Source organism: Hypanus sabinus, chromosome 9, assembly GCF_030144855.1.
Source record: "Hypanus sabinus isolate sHypSab1 chromosome 9, sHypSab1.hap1, whole genome shotgun sequence".
Classification (NCBI taxonomy): Eukaryota; Metazoa; Chordata; class Chondrichthyes; order Myliobatiformes; family Dasyatidae; genus Hypanus; species Hypanus sabinus.
Genome location: NC_082714.1, coordinates 158060524 through 158074858, shown reverse-complemented (window position 1 = coordinate 158074858; position 14335 = coordinate 158060524). Strand labels below are relative to the sequence as shown.

Sequence of the window (14335 nt, the reverse complement as noted above, 5' to 3'; positions counted from 1 at the left end):
ATCTCTCTTTGGTCAATATATACGTACTAGGTCTTAAATTTCAAACTACCAATTGGTATGGCATCAGTTTCCTTAAAGGAAAAGATTTCCAATATTTCCCCTACTTTATACCCATCGTGTTGCTGCTTGTCGCAGCATCACTAATTGGCACACCGTTGTGGGCCAAAGGGCCTGTATGTCCTGTAGTATTCTGTGTTCTACCCATATTCCGAAGACCTCCGGGTTTGTAGGTTAATGGGCAGCGCGGGCTGGCTGGGCCTGTTACCGCGCCCTATCTCTGAATAAAAATAAATAAATGTCAGCGATAATTAAACTAATTCTGATTGATAATGAGACTACCGTCCATTTGAGAGAAGATGGAGTGGTTTCTTACCCTATCTATCTGTCGAGGTGTACTCGGTACTGGGCATAGCCCCTTTATCGCATCACCCTGGACAGGGCTGAGCTCTCTGTGGAGTTAACCCGGGAAATGTCCTTTCAGAGATTCGGGAATCCGCAGTTTTCTAGCGGAATTCGCAGGGTTTGCATCCGAAACGTCGACGATTCTTTCCCTCTTCCCCGTAACCTGATAAGTTCCTCCAGCAGAGGCCAGCCAAGGACATCTAAAAGTCACAACAGTCCGCCACACGTTTTTGCTAGCAGCTACTAGGTAAAATGGTGCATGAATATGCTCCTTAGCATCCATCCTAGTCTCTGCTGCAGGGGTAGGAAGATCAGTGAGGAGAGAATGTAACATTATACATAGCAGGCACAGGGAGCTGGGGAGTTTGTGTATATATACCTCAGCTCTGGATGTCTGGCAGAGAGCCGGGTTGGGCTTCTGATTGATCTGAATCAAATTCCTCTGTCGAGAATGACCAGCATGTTTACAAGGGAGCAGCCAGATAGTGTAATCCACGGCGGAAAACATTAATGTTTGCACGCCATTAGCCAAGTGTGTCCCGGAGTCCAACTCCGGAATTATCCATGTGAAGATAAGCACGCAGCGAGATGCCTCGCAGAACGCAGAATACTGACAACAAGGAGATGGCTTACCGATGACAAATTAGTTGTGGATCGCGTACTGAGTTTTATCTTTCAATAAGGCGCTGATCTCATATCCTTTTCCTCAACCCAAAACAAAATACGCCTGATACGTGCCTCGGAGAGAGCACATTGTGCAGAGATTGGCCAAATCAAGACGATTTTCCATTTAGATCTGAGACTCCAAGAGCGTCTCCTTGACTTCATTGGAAACCTCAACGAGCTGACGTTAAGGTGGATTTGCAAAGCGTTATAATTGGTCACCCGTGTGTCCAGTTAATCTACCAAACCCATAGCAACCTTTGGAATGTGGGAGAAAACCGGGGTCTTGGGAGGAATCCCAAGCATAGGGAGATCATACAAACACCTTACAACAGTAAATTAAGACAGCGCCGGAACTGAAGCCCGTCGCTGAACGCGCTAACCACTCTGCTACCGCGCCGCCTTAAAGAAGGACCTACTGCAGAGGGCCTCACCCGATGGTTATAGGGAGAGGGAGGTGCAGGTCGATGAAGTTGTATCGCACTAAACATATAATGCTCAATGAGCCTGTTAGTACTAATCCTATCAGCGTTCATTCCTGAGATAATTTACGACGCAATATCAATGTACTATACAATGTAAATAAGGTATATTTATCCACTGTATATGGAACGAATACTAGTACCGCACGGACTAGATAAGCGGAAGGACCTGTTTCTGTGCTGTAGTGCTCTAAGACTGTATTTACCCAAACCTGTCAGAGTGCACTTTGAGCTTGGCCTCCACGTATAAATCAATGCGGTGGCGTGCGAGGGTGGCCCATGACGCGGGTAGTAAAGCCAAGGTGCTTTTACTACGTATTCCACAGTCCAGTAGAGTTTAGTGTAATTTAAACGAGATAAACTCGGGCAATTTATACTCCCACTCCCCAACCTGCTGTTCCCTCTAAACTGCGCGGGTGCGCGGCCGCACCGTAACTGAAACGCTTCCGTGCACATTGCTTTCGTTACCGCGCAGCTCGAATTTCATTTATTAAATATACAATTTTAATCCAAAGTGCCGCGCATTTTTCAGGCCGTGTAAAAGTTTTCTGCTCGGAGCAACGGATGGTCCGCGCAGCTGAAAAAAAAAGAGAACATTGCCCCAACCCCTCAGCAACTAACGCAAAACAGCTGCGTCTGCAGGTTCCTCCTGGATATCCAGCTGCTTCGTAACCAGGGGAGGTCATAATACGAGGGACATTTTAACGAGAAAGGTGGGCGACGTGCCCCATATTGCCCACATCCCAATTAAAACAAGAAATTAGGCACGGGGTCATCTGTACTTTTATCTATAATCAGTTCTGGTCAGAACTCCATGTGTTATAGGATTGAAAAATGGACCGGGACCGGCTGATCTAGAGGGTTGACATTATAGGGGTGTGTAAAATCACAAGGGGGAAGGGAGTCACTGAATTTTCCCCAGGGTAGTGTCAAAGTAGGCAGTCAGAAACCTTTTCTTGGAGTAGAAAGGTCAAGTACTAGGGAACGTGGTGTGAGATGGGAAACATTTAAAAGAAATGTCCAGGGCGAGTTTTTTTTTTGTTGTTACGCAGAGAGTGGTGGGTGACTGGAACGGACTACCAGGGGTGATAGTGGAGGCAGATACAATAGAGGGGTGAAAGAGGCTGTTAAATAGACACATGAATCTCATCTGTAAGAAAAGGAATCTCAGGAGAGTGAATGACCCTGTGGAGGTCGGGGCTGACCATGGGTTTTGCGTCCCATATGTCTACGTGGTAGACAAGCCAACACAGTACGGTAAGGAGAGCAAGCTGTCGCCCATGTTGCAGGCTCCCCCTCTCCGCGCAGCTGATGGATTTAAAGGAACGGCAGAGACCGATACGGTTCGGCTCCAGCGGCGTCGCACGAGTTGCCAGTCAGCATTGGACCCAACCTTAGGGACTCCAGCTCCGGAGCTTTCCTCTGGGTTTACTCCCGAAGCCTTCTTTGAATATGTAGTGAATGGGGCGATATAAAGATCATGCCCAGACAGAAGAGATTTAGTCTAATTGAGTTTAGTGTTTGATTCAGACATTGCGGGCCGAAGGACCTGTTCTCCTGCGCTGCGTTCTCGAAGGCATAAGTATAAGGCGAGAGGGGCAAGATTTGAAAAGGGAGCTGAGGAGTTGACTAGCTCAGACTGGGATCGTGATCAGCACGAGTGATCTATAAGTGTATAATCCTGTTGATAATCACAATGCTCTTCTACAGGGGGCGGACCAATAATGTCCTCGAACTAAAACAGGCTGGCGGAGGAGAATGCCTGTTTCTCATCCGCTAGCATATTTTAGTTCGTGACGCACAGTGGTCCATTAACTCGGGCAACCCATTCTCGAAGGTCGAGTTACTAGGACCCAAAATAAAGACTTAAGGCGTAATCTGTTGGAGTCTTGCAGAAGTGCCTTCTGTATGTCTAAACGAGTAAACAGTGCGGGAAGAGGGAGCCAGTTCACCCTCATCACAAGAACCCAACTGTTTTACTGGCATGTTTCTCCTTTCATCCTGCAAAATAAAATTAAACACTAAAAGCAGCAAATTTAAAGCAAAAATGTTGTAAAGGAAAATCTCTCCATATTCTGGCATTGAAAATGCCGTTCATTAGCTGTAACCGCTTCTACTGTCCACAGATATTGACTGCGATTTACAGGTAACAACAGGGTGCTCAGCAAACTCCACAAGACCCTCTGTCACGTGTGTGGGTGTGATACGGGCACCAATTGGCTGATCTGTTCCCGAAATTACAAGAGCGCCGATAATTCTCACGACTCTGGCTGAGGGTGATATGCGTTGGGATCGTTAGGGACAATACCAGGCGTTGTACAATACAATTTTTTACAGCTTTTGTGCCGCTCTGCAAGAGTCAGTAACGTTTGACGTTAGAACGTATGGTACGTTTTACAGAGACGCGGGAATGTAGAGGCTCGAACCTGGAGCAATGAACACGTGGGAGGACCGCGGAGCGTCCGGCAGATTCCGTGGAGGCAAAGGGATTGCCGATGGGAGGATCTCGAACCGAAACGTCCACCGGTGCCGCTTGGCCCGGAGAGTTTCCGCAGCAGTTTGATTTTTTTGGCAGGTTTCACATTGCCTCCCGAAGGAGGACCAGGGGTTTTTAGGGGGGAGGCAATCCAGTCCGGGGGCAGCTTAAATCACGCCACCAGCGGTGGAGAGATTAATGTGCAGTGGGATGAGCGTGCTTGCCGCAGAGGGCTTCAGAAGTGGTCGGCGGGGGTGGGGGCTAGGGGCAGGAGCACGTACAGGAATGCGGGGTTAAAAACCACGAGACAGTGCGGGCTAACGACACCAGGAGTCTCCGCGCTGGCTGGTTCACTGACTAAAGCAACCAGTCAACTACCTCGGTAATCGCGCTGCACATTTCACGCCGTACACACGCGATTCTGCAGTTGCAGGAAATCCAGAGTAACGCGCACGAAATACTGGAGGAACTCTTCAGGTCAGGTAGCGTGTCTGGAAAGGAACAGAGTGCCGGTATTCTGGGCCGACGCCCTTCAACAGGACTTGTCTCGGCCGCAAGCGTCGACAGTTCAGGTGCTGCCTGGCCTACTGAGTTCCTCCAGCATTTTGTATTTAAATCAATGATAATCTGATTCTGATCCGGCAGTCTTCGGTCACAAGTTTCTTTCAACACGTAGGAGACGACGAGTCAGCGGGATTTACACCCGCTGTTAGGAAGCTCAGAGCTATTTGTATCAAAACAGCACCGAATCCCTGAAACAGAACTCACGTCTGCTTTTATTTCTTCACATTTTGGCTAGATACTTTAAAAAAAACACATTTACAACAAACGGAGCGCAAACACTTAGGAAAGGGTCAGATCTCCCCAAATGGAGACAGACTTCAGCATTAAAGTGTCGCTTTTGCCCTCGCTCTCTGTAATCGCCCGCAGCACGCACGGCCCAGTGGATCTAATATGCGGAGAGAGCAGGGGCTTCAACGTTCAGGTCAAAACTAGAAGTTCACTGTTCAGTGTGCTTGGATGAGTGATTGCTCGAAGGACGGGGGTTCCAAGACGGTGTCCATACTCCCCGTGCAAACAACACAAAATAAAGGCTTGCCACGTGTAATCTGTTGTCAGATCGCTTTTGGCCGCTGAGTCCTAGGCCGGTCGCCGGTGACGCTCCTCTAACGAAACGTCTCTCGGTGTCTCGCCGCCCCTCGCTCGACATTCACTGGCGCTGCATCCGGAGAGCAGCTTGCCCCCTGATCTTCGCAAACCCGCTCTTCGCGTCCTTCTCTTTGACCTGAAAAACAATTAGTAAAAGCTCCTTATAACATCAACAGAACCAGGCGCAATCATGGCTCAAAATCGTAAAACAGTTTTTTTCTCTCCATAATTTTGCCTTCATACAATATATTCAAAACAAATTCACCTATACAATATTCTGATTTTAAGCATCAGTAATATCCAATTTGCAATTTAATTTAAAACGGTTTTAAATATACAGGATATTGTAAGTTAAGGGGGAAACGCTGTTTTTATGTTTGTAGTTCGGATTTGGTAAGGTCGCTAAACTCCAAATGCGAGACAAGAAGCGTGGCCCATTTCAGAGGTGATCGGGTAACATATTAATGACATGCTATTTGTAACTGTAGAACTGTAACCAATTTGCAACGCGATACAGTTCACATCGCTGTTTGTTCTATGTGGGAGTCACTTAAAAAAGTAAACCTGGCTTCCTTTACCTTGTCCTCCCCCCCCCCCCTTCATGCTCCGATTCTCAAGCGCACCTGACGTCTTTCTCCGCCACCCCCCCCCAAATATATCTGTTGCTCTTGTAGCCCCCAGTAATAGTTTATTCGAAGGAAGTTTGAGGGCTTAACAAACAGCGGCGTCTAGAAATGACACCGCTGCCTGGTATTAAAGCAAACTGCGGTTTCAGATAGTTTAATCGCTCAACGAGGAAATAGCAGTATTATAAACGAACTGGCTGATTGCTGATAATCTCACAAAGCAGGCCAATTGTCAGTAAAGCAACAAGGCATGTAAAGATATTAAAACTAAATAACAAAGGTCACTCGGGCCAATAGGTCAACGTTTTGTTTATACTCCAAGCCAGCAAGTGTTTCTTCAATTGAGGAGTATCTTTAAACAATCCAGAAATATAACTTTACATAAAATAACAAACACTTTTCCTGGAGGCACTCGCAAAGTTATGAATTGCAAACATTAATTCGTATTCGAAATAATGATTTTCCTAGGGGAGCCGTTCTTTCATACAGGGACTGCAGAAAAAATATTTTAAATTTAGTAAAACAAACACCACATGTGGCGCAGTTCGTGACGGAAGTGAGCTACAATGTGTGTAATTGTATTGAGCGGTTCAGGTGGTGTCCTGAACGTTTAGCACAAGGTTGAGGAGCTTATGAAGGCTGGCAGGACCCATTTAATTTGATACTTTGCATTCACTGCCAGCAGTTTACTATTATTGATTAAACAGAGTTTGGAGATTTAAAAAACACTACAGCATCGGCACGCACAACGCGTAGGAGGGATCTAGGTAGGTGAAAATAAAGGCCATAAGGATTTGAAAACAAAATCTCATCTGCTCTGCTTCTCAGTAACGAGACATCGGTAAAAATACAAGTAATATAACATATGTTGTGCAGTTTTTTTTTAACAGAAATGAAGTTCGGTGTCGTTTTGAGTAAGCTGATTGACTTTCCAGCGACCTCATTGGTCGTTCTCATCTGTCACTTTCCAACAATTTAATTGGTTGCGATAAGACGAGCCTATTTTAGTTCACAATAGTCCAAAGGATGTTAAAAAGTTATTAATCACTGAAGTTTATGGCTGACTGTTTATGGTTGTTAAACAGAGCGAGATGAAAGACTTCGTGATGTAAATAATTTTTACATCTAACAAAACCAAAATGTATCACGAGCGCAAGGGAATTTGCAGATGCTGGAAATCCAAGCAACACACACAAAATGCTGGTGGATCGCAGCAGGCCAGGCTGCGTCTATGGAAAAGAGTAAACAGTTGACGTTTCGGGCTGAGACCCGTCATCAGGGCCAAATGTATTGTCATTTTCTTATTTGTTTGCATCAGTTAACAAGAAGAGAAATAACACCATAAGACATAGTAGGCCAGTCGGCCCGTCGAGTCTACCCCGCCATTCCATCATGGCTGATATATTATCCCTCTCAACCCCATTCTCCTGTCGTATTGCCGCCAAGCTTGATCGCGCAAGATAAATCTGAACTTCAAGTCCACTTTCCTTTCTGATCCTCGTCGCCCCTCATTACTTCAGCATCCACTCCCTCCCCCCCCCACCAAAAGATGGTTTCCAACAAACACGAAAATCCCGAGTATCTGTATAAGCCGCTGATGCCGAGTATTGCAAAGGGTTACAATCCTCAGATTCCTTCTTCGTTTAATTCGGAACGGGTGCCTCCGCGTACCAGGACTGGGCATCACTCCCACTTCCTTCGGCTGAAGAAATAGCCGCTCACCATCTTTTCTACCAGTCTGACTCAGAATTCTTCGTCACAATTAGACTGGCCTTTCCATTTCTCCACATAATCCGCTCCCCTCCTACCAAGGAATGACAGAGCCAATCGACCACCCACTGATTCATAGTCAAGCGAATCTTCCTTCCTCCCGTGGCATTAGAAGCTTCCCAAAATTCTCCATCAATAAAAAAACACACATTTTGTTTAACATTTGACAATGGATGGCCCGGTAGCGTGGCTCTTTGCGCAACGCTTCTCAGCGCCGGCTGTTAAATCTGGGTTCAATTCCCACCGCTGTCTGTAAGGAATTTGTACCTTCTCCCCGTGACCACGTGTGTTTCCTCCGGGTGCTCCGGTTTCCTCCCACAGTTCAAAGATGTTTGAATTTGGGCTAGCGGGCTGTGGGCACGTTATTTTGGCGCCGGAAGTGTGGCGACACTTGCAATCCTTGCTGATTCGATTTGATGCAAGCTATACATTTCACTGAACGTTGCAATGTACATCTGACAAGTAAAGCCAGACTTTTACCTTTCAGTATCTTACTTTTTTGTGTAAATGGTACTTTAGATCATTAGCAGATTCATAATATAACTAAACATGCATTTTATTTGAGCTACTTAATTTAATTCATTTCATTTAAATTTAACAAATAGATTTTATTGTAATTTATAGTTTGTTTTATTACTATGTATTTCTCTGTACTGCTGTTGCTGCTGCTGCTGCAAAAAAAAAATCACGACATATACCAAAGATATTAAACCTGATTCTGAGAATTTTGTTCAAAATGATTGAAATTGGAAATAATGGGCAAATTTCTCATTTGGGGAAACTACGTTCTGAATTACAGGATTATTATCTGGGTGGGTTTACTTTTCCATAATTTCAACTCAAATTAAATATTATTACACCGGTATCAGTATTTTAATTCAAATGGGCTTCAAACATGTATTACAAGTTTTGACAAGCATGTTATCTATAGCATCTGTTACTATGAATAAAGGGTTATTATGTTGTTCATTGACCTAATTGTTGAGTAAATCAAGGGCAAGTCTGATGGAATATTAAGGGAATCAGAATGCTGGCTGATTTGGAAGGAAAGTGGACAAGTTACCTACTAGGCCAGGGGTTCCCAACCTTTTTTATGCCATAGACCCTAGGTTGAGAACCTCTGTCTGGGCAGTGACAATTGGGAATGATGAGCCTTCTTCATCTTCTACATTCTTAAATAATGCCTCATTTGCAACATGCTGTCCCCAAAAAGAGTAGGAACTTGACAAAAGGGGGTTAAAGTATAGGGGCATCAGTTTACATTCTGCAGTCAGCCTCTTACTGGTCAATTATAGTCTAATTTGTAATCAGACTGATAAAAGTTCAGCCTGACCTAAACCAGCGTGTGCAATTTTATTGATCCAGAATATATTAATGATACATTTTCTCAAGCTATTTGTTGTTGAAAAATGCTGGAGAAACTCAGCAGTTCAGGCAGCATCTGTGGAAAGCAATAAAGAGCCAACGTTTCAGGCCAAGACCCATCAGGGCTTCTTCATGAGGCTTGATGAAGGGTTTCAGCCTGAAACTGTGGCTCTCTATTCCTCTTCATTGATGCTGCCTGACCTGCTGAGTTCCTCTAGCATTTTCTTTGTGTGTTAGTCAGGATTTCCAGTGCCTGCAGGATCCTATGTGTTTGTAGAGTAGTATAGCATTGGCCCTTTGGCCCAAGATATTTGCCAAAATAATTGAACAACTAACTGAATGAGCTGCTTCTGCCTTACCAAGGTTCACAATTCTCAGTCCCTGCATATTCATGTGGCTCTCTAAGATTCTCTTAATCTATGCTATAAATATATCAACTTCATTAGCATAGATGAGTATTGAAATGAATTCACTAAAATTGGAAAAAATTATTAGAAAGAAAATCTCAGTTGGGGAAACTGCATTCTGAATTACAGGAATGTTATACCAGTGGGCTTGTTTCCCATTACATCTACTCAAATTGAATATTACTACACTATTATCAGTATTTTAATTCAAATGTACATCAAAAACTTACTTCAAGTTTTGACAAGCATATTATTTTAGCATCTGTTAATCTGAAAAAAGGGTTATGTTGTTTGAATGATGGTACAACATTGTGTTCCGATCACCACCAGGGAGAGAAAGAACTTCACTCAGATCCAAACAATAGATTTTAGTTGTGTTGAATGAAACAAGTTATAGAGCTTATGTCACAGTTTTCCTGTCAGACAGGTGAGCTACACTGACCCAGGAATCAAGGGCAGACCCACAAAGAGTAAAGTGTACCTGCTTAACCCTTGCCTATTATCATTAGGTTGTTCTCCTTGGGCACTTCAGCCATGTTAATAAAGTACACGTTTTCAGTTTCTTCTGTGGAAGAATCAAGATCCTCAATTTTCCATTGAAAGCATGGAAAATTCCTAATTGCATTTTTTTTGGCTATAAGCTAGAGAATTGCAGGAAATAGATTCACATAGAACAGATGGCAATATTTAGAAGTTGTGGAAGTCAGAAATTATATCAATTTTGCAAGCTGCACTGTCACATTTCAACTACTGTCTACAATGATTGTTTTAGAATTCTTTAACGTGGAAGAGTGGCTAAAATCTGAAAAAAACTAAATTAATCATTACAATCGCAATAATAAATGCACAAAAAATCAATTCACCTCAAGCCCTTGTATTGGCGAGGAAAGAAGCTTCTTTAAACCAGTTTATATTTGGGTAAATTGCAAAAAATTCAAGTAAGCATTTTCAATAAAGTTTAAAATGTTATGGTAAACTTTATTCAAACTTTGTACATTTAATTAAGCTGAATTTCAGCATTTTGAATTTATTTTGGAAACATTGGTGACAGGCTATAGCATAAAACTCAGCAAGTTTACATACGACATTTTGGTTAGCAAAAATGACACATTTAACATTTGCGGGCAGAAAATAAGTGCATGTTTGTTGACCTTGTTTCTTTAGTGAGTGCTGTAATTTGTATCGATACAAATGCCATTACCTTAAAACTCTAATCAGGAGGATATTATTAGATAACAAGTTGGAATACAAAGTCTGTAGCTGAGAGATCATCAATGTTCCCTCAAAATTTTTTTTTAACAATTGCCCAGACCAACCATTGATCTGAGCAGGAAATTTTTACATGGCCTGAAACTGCTCAGAATTTTAAATGTTCTTTTTAGGAATATGCATACTATGAATATTTAGAATGAATAACTGTGCTTCAGTTATTGCATGGCCATGCAGCTTAGTGGGAACAGTGGAGATCACCATGGTGCATATTTATAATTGGGACTGTAAACTGTAAGCTGTAAACTTCCTACTCCCTTAGACTGGTTTAAGACAAACTTCATAATATTAGGCCACTATTCATTCAATTCCAGTAAATATTAAGACAAAACATTTTAAAATTCATGAAACAGGAGTGGCAAATATAATTCCAAAGCCTACCAAATCACATTTGCTTCAATAAATACTAAAATAAATACAAAATCATACATTTCTAGTAGCAAAACCATGAAAAACTACTTAATTAATTTATATCTTTCTATAGAGATAAATAGGATAAATAGATATGTAGATATATTATCATATGTTGATAATAAATGTGTTTCTGATTCTGACATGTTCCATAATTTTCTCAATTTTAATATACAGTGATATTGCAAGTCTTCACAGGAGCATTATTAAAATAAGACATTGGTCAAAAGGAGGTTATATTAGAGAGCTAGAGAAATGGTCCAAAATAACTCTGGTGACAATAGAAACATTTAGCAAAGGCATAATGATGTGAACAGGAAGGTTGGGACTGCAGACTTTAGGGAAACGTGGAACAGAAGGCTATAACAGGGATGGAGAGGAGTGCGTGAAAAGATTTGAACTCAAGAATTCCGCATTGTTGGAATCCAAGTGAAGGTAAACAGGTGATGCAGTAACTCCTTCAATATTCTCTAGTTCTCTCATTCATAGCACTCCCACTCATAAAACCTTGTAAGCCAAATTTTCACATTTTATTGTACCATTTTGTGAAAGAATCTGATCGTCACTTTGTTCATTATAAATCCATGGCCCTTAAAACCTTTCATATATTTCAGAGTAGGATGATCAACTTATGTGAGGCACCTTGGAGATGGAGTTTTGTTTGCCTTTTTAAAAAAAGAATTACAGTTGGTAGCTGGAATCTGGAATGAATTACCCGAGAAGGTGGTGGTAGGCAGATACTCTCACAATGTATAAAAAGATTAGCACTTCTAGGCTTAGAAGACTGTAGACTAAGACTGAGAGTTGGTACATGGGTTTAGTATTGATGGGTACCTGATGGTCAGTATGGAAGTGGTCGGCGGAAGGGCCTATTTTGTATTCTATGACTATATCTATTCGGGTTCTAATTGGTATAGATGGACTGACTGAACTAGACCCCAGTTCAATTTCTATGAACTTTGGACATGGTTGAGACCCCTCTTTCAGGCGTTCAAAACACCAGGACATCGGACCTGTACAGTAGTGAGGACCTTAGTTCTGGAATCCACGCACCTCTCGGTAAATGCTGCGTCTGAATTGGATTCTAATTCAGAAAAATAAACTGCTGGAAACTTGGCTAAAAGTGCAAGATGCGGACTGGAGAGAGAGAGATGAGGAGAGAGACGGGAAGAGTCAGGAGAGAGAGAGACAGGGAGAAAGGTAAGGTTGGGGCGAAAGAGGGAGAGGTATAGACAGAAGTTTCTGAAAGCTGGCAGAGATGGAGAGGGCCGAATGGCCTAATGGCGCGACTTTCTGTCTCTTTTTCTCTCTCTGACTCTCCACACACTGGCCTTTGAATTGGGGTTTTAAATTTCAGATGACCCCTCCTTTGCTCCTTCACATCCCCAAATGATCTGGCTGCAGACTGCGAACGGAGAGACAGAAACACCACCTACCCCCTTCCTCTGGTTGCTGAGACAGAACGTACAGATAGACCTGGGCTGCTGTCCCTCGAACTCGGCCTGGCTGCTGTAGACGGCGGTGAGACATGGCTGTCCATCCACGCCCTCCTCCCCCACCAGCAAAATGTTGCCGAGGTGGGAGATGTAGCTGGACGCCAGGCGCAGGGTCTCAATTTTGGAGAGCTTCCTATCGGCGGGCTCGGTGGGGATGAGTGTCCTGAGGGCGCTGAAAGCGGTGTTGACGCTGTGAGTCCTGTCCCTCTCCCTGGCGTTGGCCGCCTGTCTGTGCTTCACCACCACCGAACCCTTGGAGAAGGATACCTTCCTCCTCTTCGCTACGCCGTTGCAACAGTCGAAGGACCGGTCGGAGCCGTCGCTTTCGCTCTTGTTCTCGTCATCGTCCGAGTGCAGGCTGATGTCCGGGTAAAAGTGTCGAGCGGAAACGGGGCGCAACATGGTGAAAGCCATGGTTTGGCCCTCACACGCCCTCCCCTCCCCTCCCCTCCCCTCCACTCCACTCCCCGAGTGTACGCAACCTGGCAGCTGTTAACTGTACGTCCCGCGGAGCCGCCAAGCAAGAAGTGCCAACTAAACCCCTCGCACACCGCCCGACCCCACAACCATTCAGATCTGCCGAGATAAAACTCAAAAAACTCCCTTTATATCTCAGAGGAGGGGCTTAAGGAGACACGCACATCTTCCAGAAACCAATGGGCAGTGTTCTTTATCCCCTTCCTCCCGAGAGCAGTCAATATTTTCATCAATTATGTGTCAAAGACAAGAGTAACAGACGCGTTTAAAACACACCCCCGCAATGGTCCCGCTTAGAACCCATTCCCAACACTTCCCAAACTGAAACCTCGCCGTGTTCTTTCACTAGGAAAACACCTGACCTTTCCTTTCGAAAGGGGATTAGTACTTGACACTTTGGCTTCTCCTCACGCAGGGTCCCCGCCGAGGTGCGTGCCTCTCAAACCGAGACTTCTTCCGCACCGTGCAACGAGTTCCCAGCCAGACCCTCTTTTCAGCTTCACCAAAACTTAATTACAAATGCATATTCCCTCTGCTCCCCGCGTCTGTTAAAACACTGCAGCTGTGTTTCCGCTCTAAAGTACCTTGTTTTTTTAGTGCAGCCTTATGGTATTATAGAAAACAGATTATTTGCTGGTTCCGCACCTCTTTCAGGACACTGACATTTAAGATCTCAGTAGATGCTTCTTCAAGAGGAAACGATTAACAGGTAAATCGTGTTATGTCTCTTTCCCTGCTTAGTGTCGAAATACTATTTGGCGATATTCATTTTGCTACTCAATAGTTTTTTATTTCTAAAATATAATATTTAGTCTCGAAAAACAAGTTGCTTTAACCTAAGACGGGGGACCGGAAATCACTGATACGGGAGGAACATTTTTCGAGTGCTCGTTGTAGAATTGATTTTTCTATTTTAATTTCATTGACTGTGTTTCAGGAAGATGTAGAAACTATTTTTTTTTGGAATAACTATTTCACTAACCCGGGCACACATCTGGAACGGACTATGTGCGTATAGCAATAAACGATTAGCAATCTATCCAGTTACCCGTGCACTCACTGTGGGTCATGAGGGGTATAAATGTATTACAGGCAAAGACTGTTGGTTCCTACAGAATCAAGAAATAGAACCCCCTCATCGGGTATCTGTTTCAAACCTAACATTTAGTTCCTCTTATGTTCCGGAATTTTAGAAGATTATTTGTTTAGCTATTAAAGTTGAGATCTGGTCCACACAATCTTGACTCCGTGCGAGATGAGTTTTCATGACTGTAGTTAGTATTAATCGAAGTAATATCTATATTGTCAGAAAGACACATCTGCTCAAATCAAATATAGGCAC

General features: G+C 43.5%; 1 protein-coding gene across 1 annotated transcript; it reads right to left on the bottom strand.

Annotated features, from left to right (window-relative positions):
* Nucleotides 1-4781: 4781 nt before the first annotated feature.
* tcf15 (transcription factor 15) lies at nucleotides 4782-12947 on the bottom strand. Its single transcript, XM_059978788.1, has 2 exons — nucleotides 12457-12947; nucleotides 4782-5308 (listed from the first exon to the last, which is right to left on the bottom strand). Exons 1-2 carry the CDS (start codon nucleotides 12928-12930, stop codon nucleotides 5234-5236), a joined length of 549 nt encoding a protein of 182 aa, XP_059834771.1. The 5' UTR covers nucleotides 12931-12947; the 3' UTR covers nucleotides 4782-5233.
* Between the last annotated feature and the right edge of the window lie 1388 nt (nucleotides 12948-14335).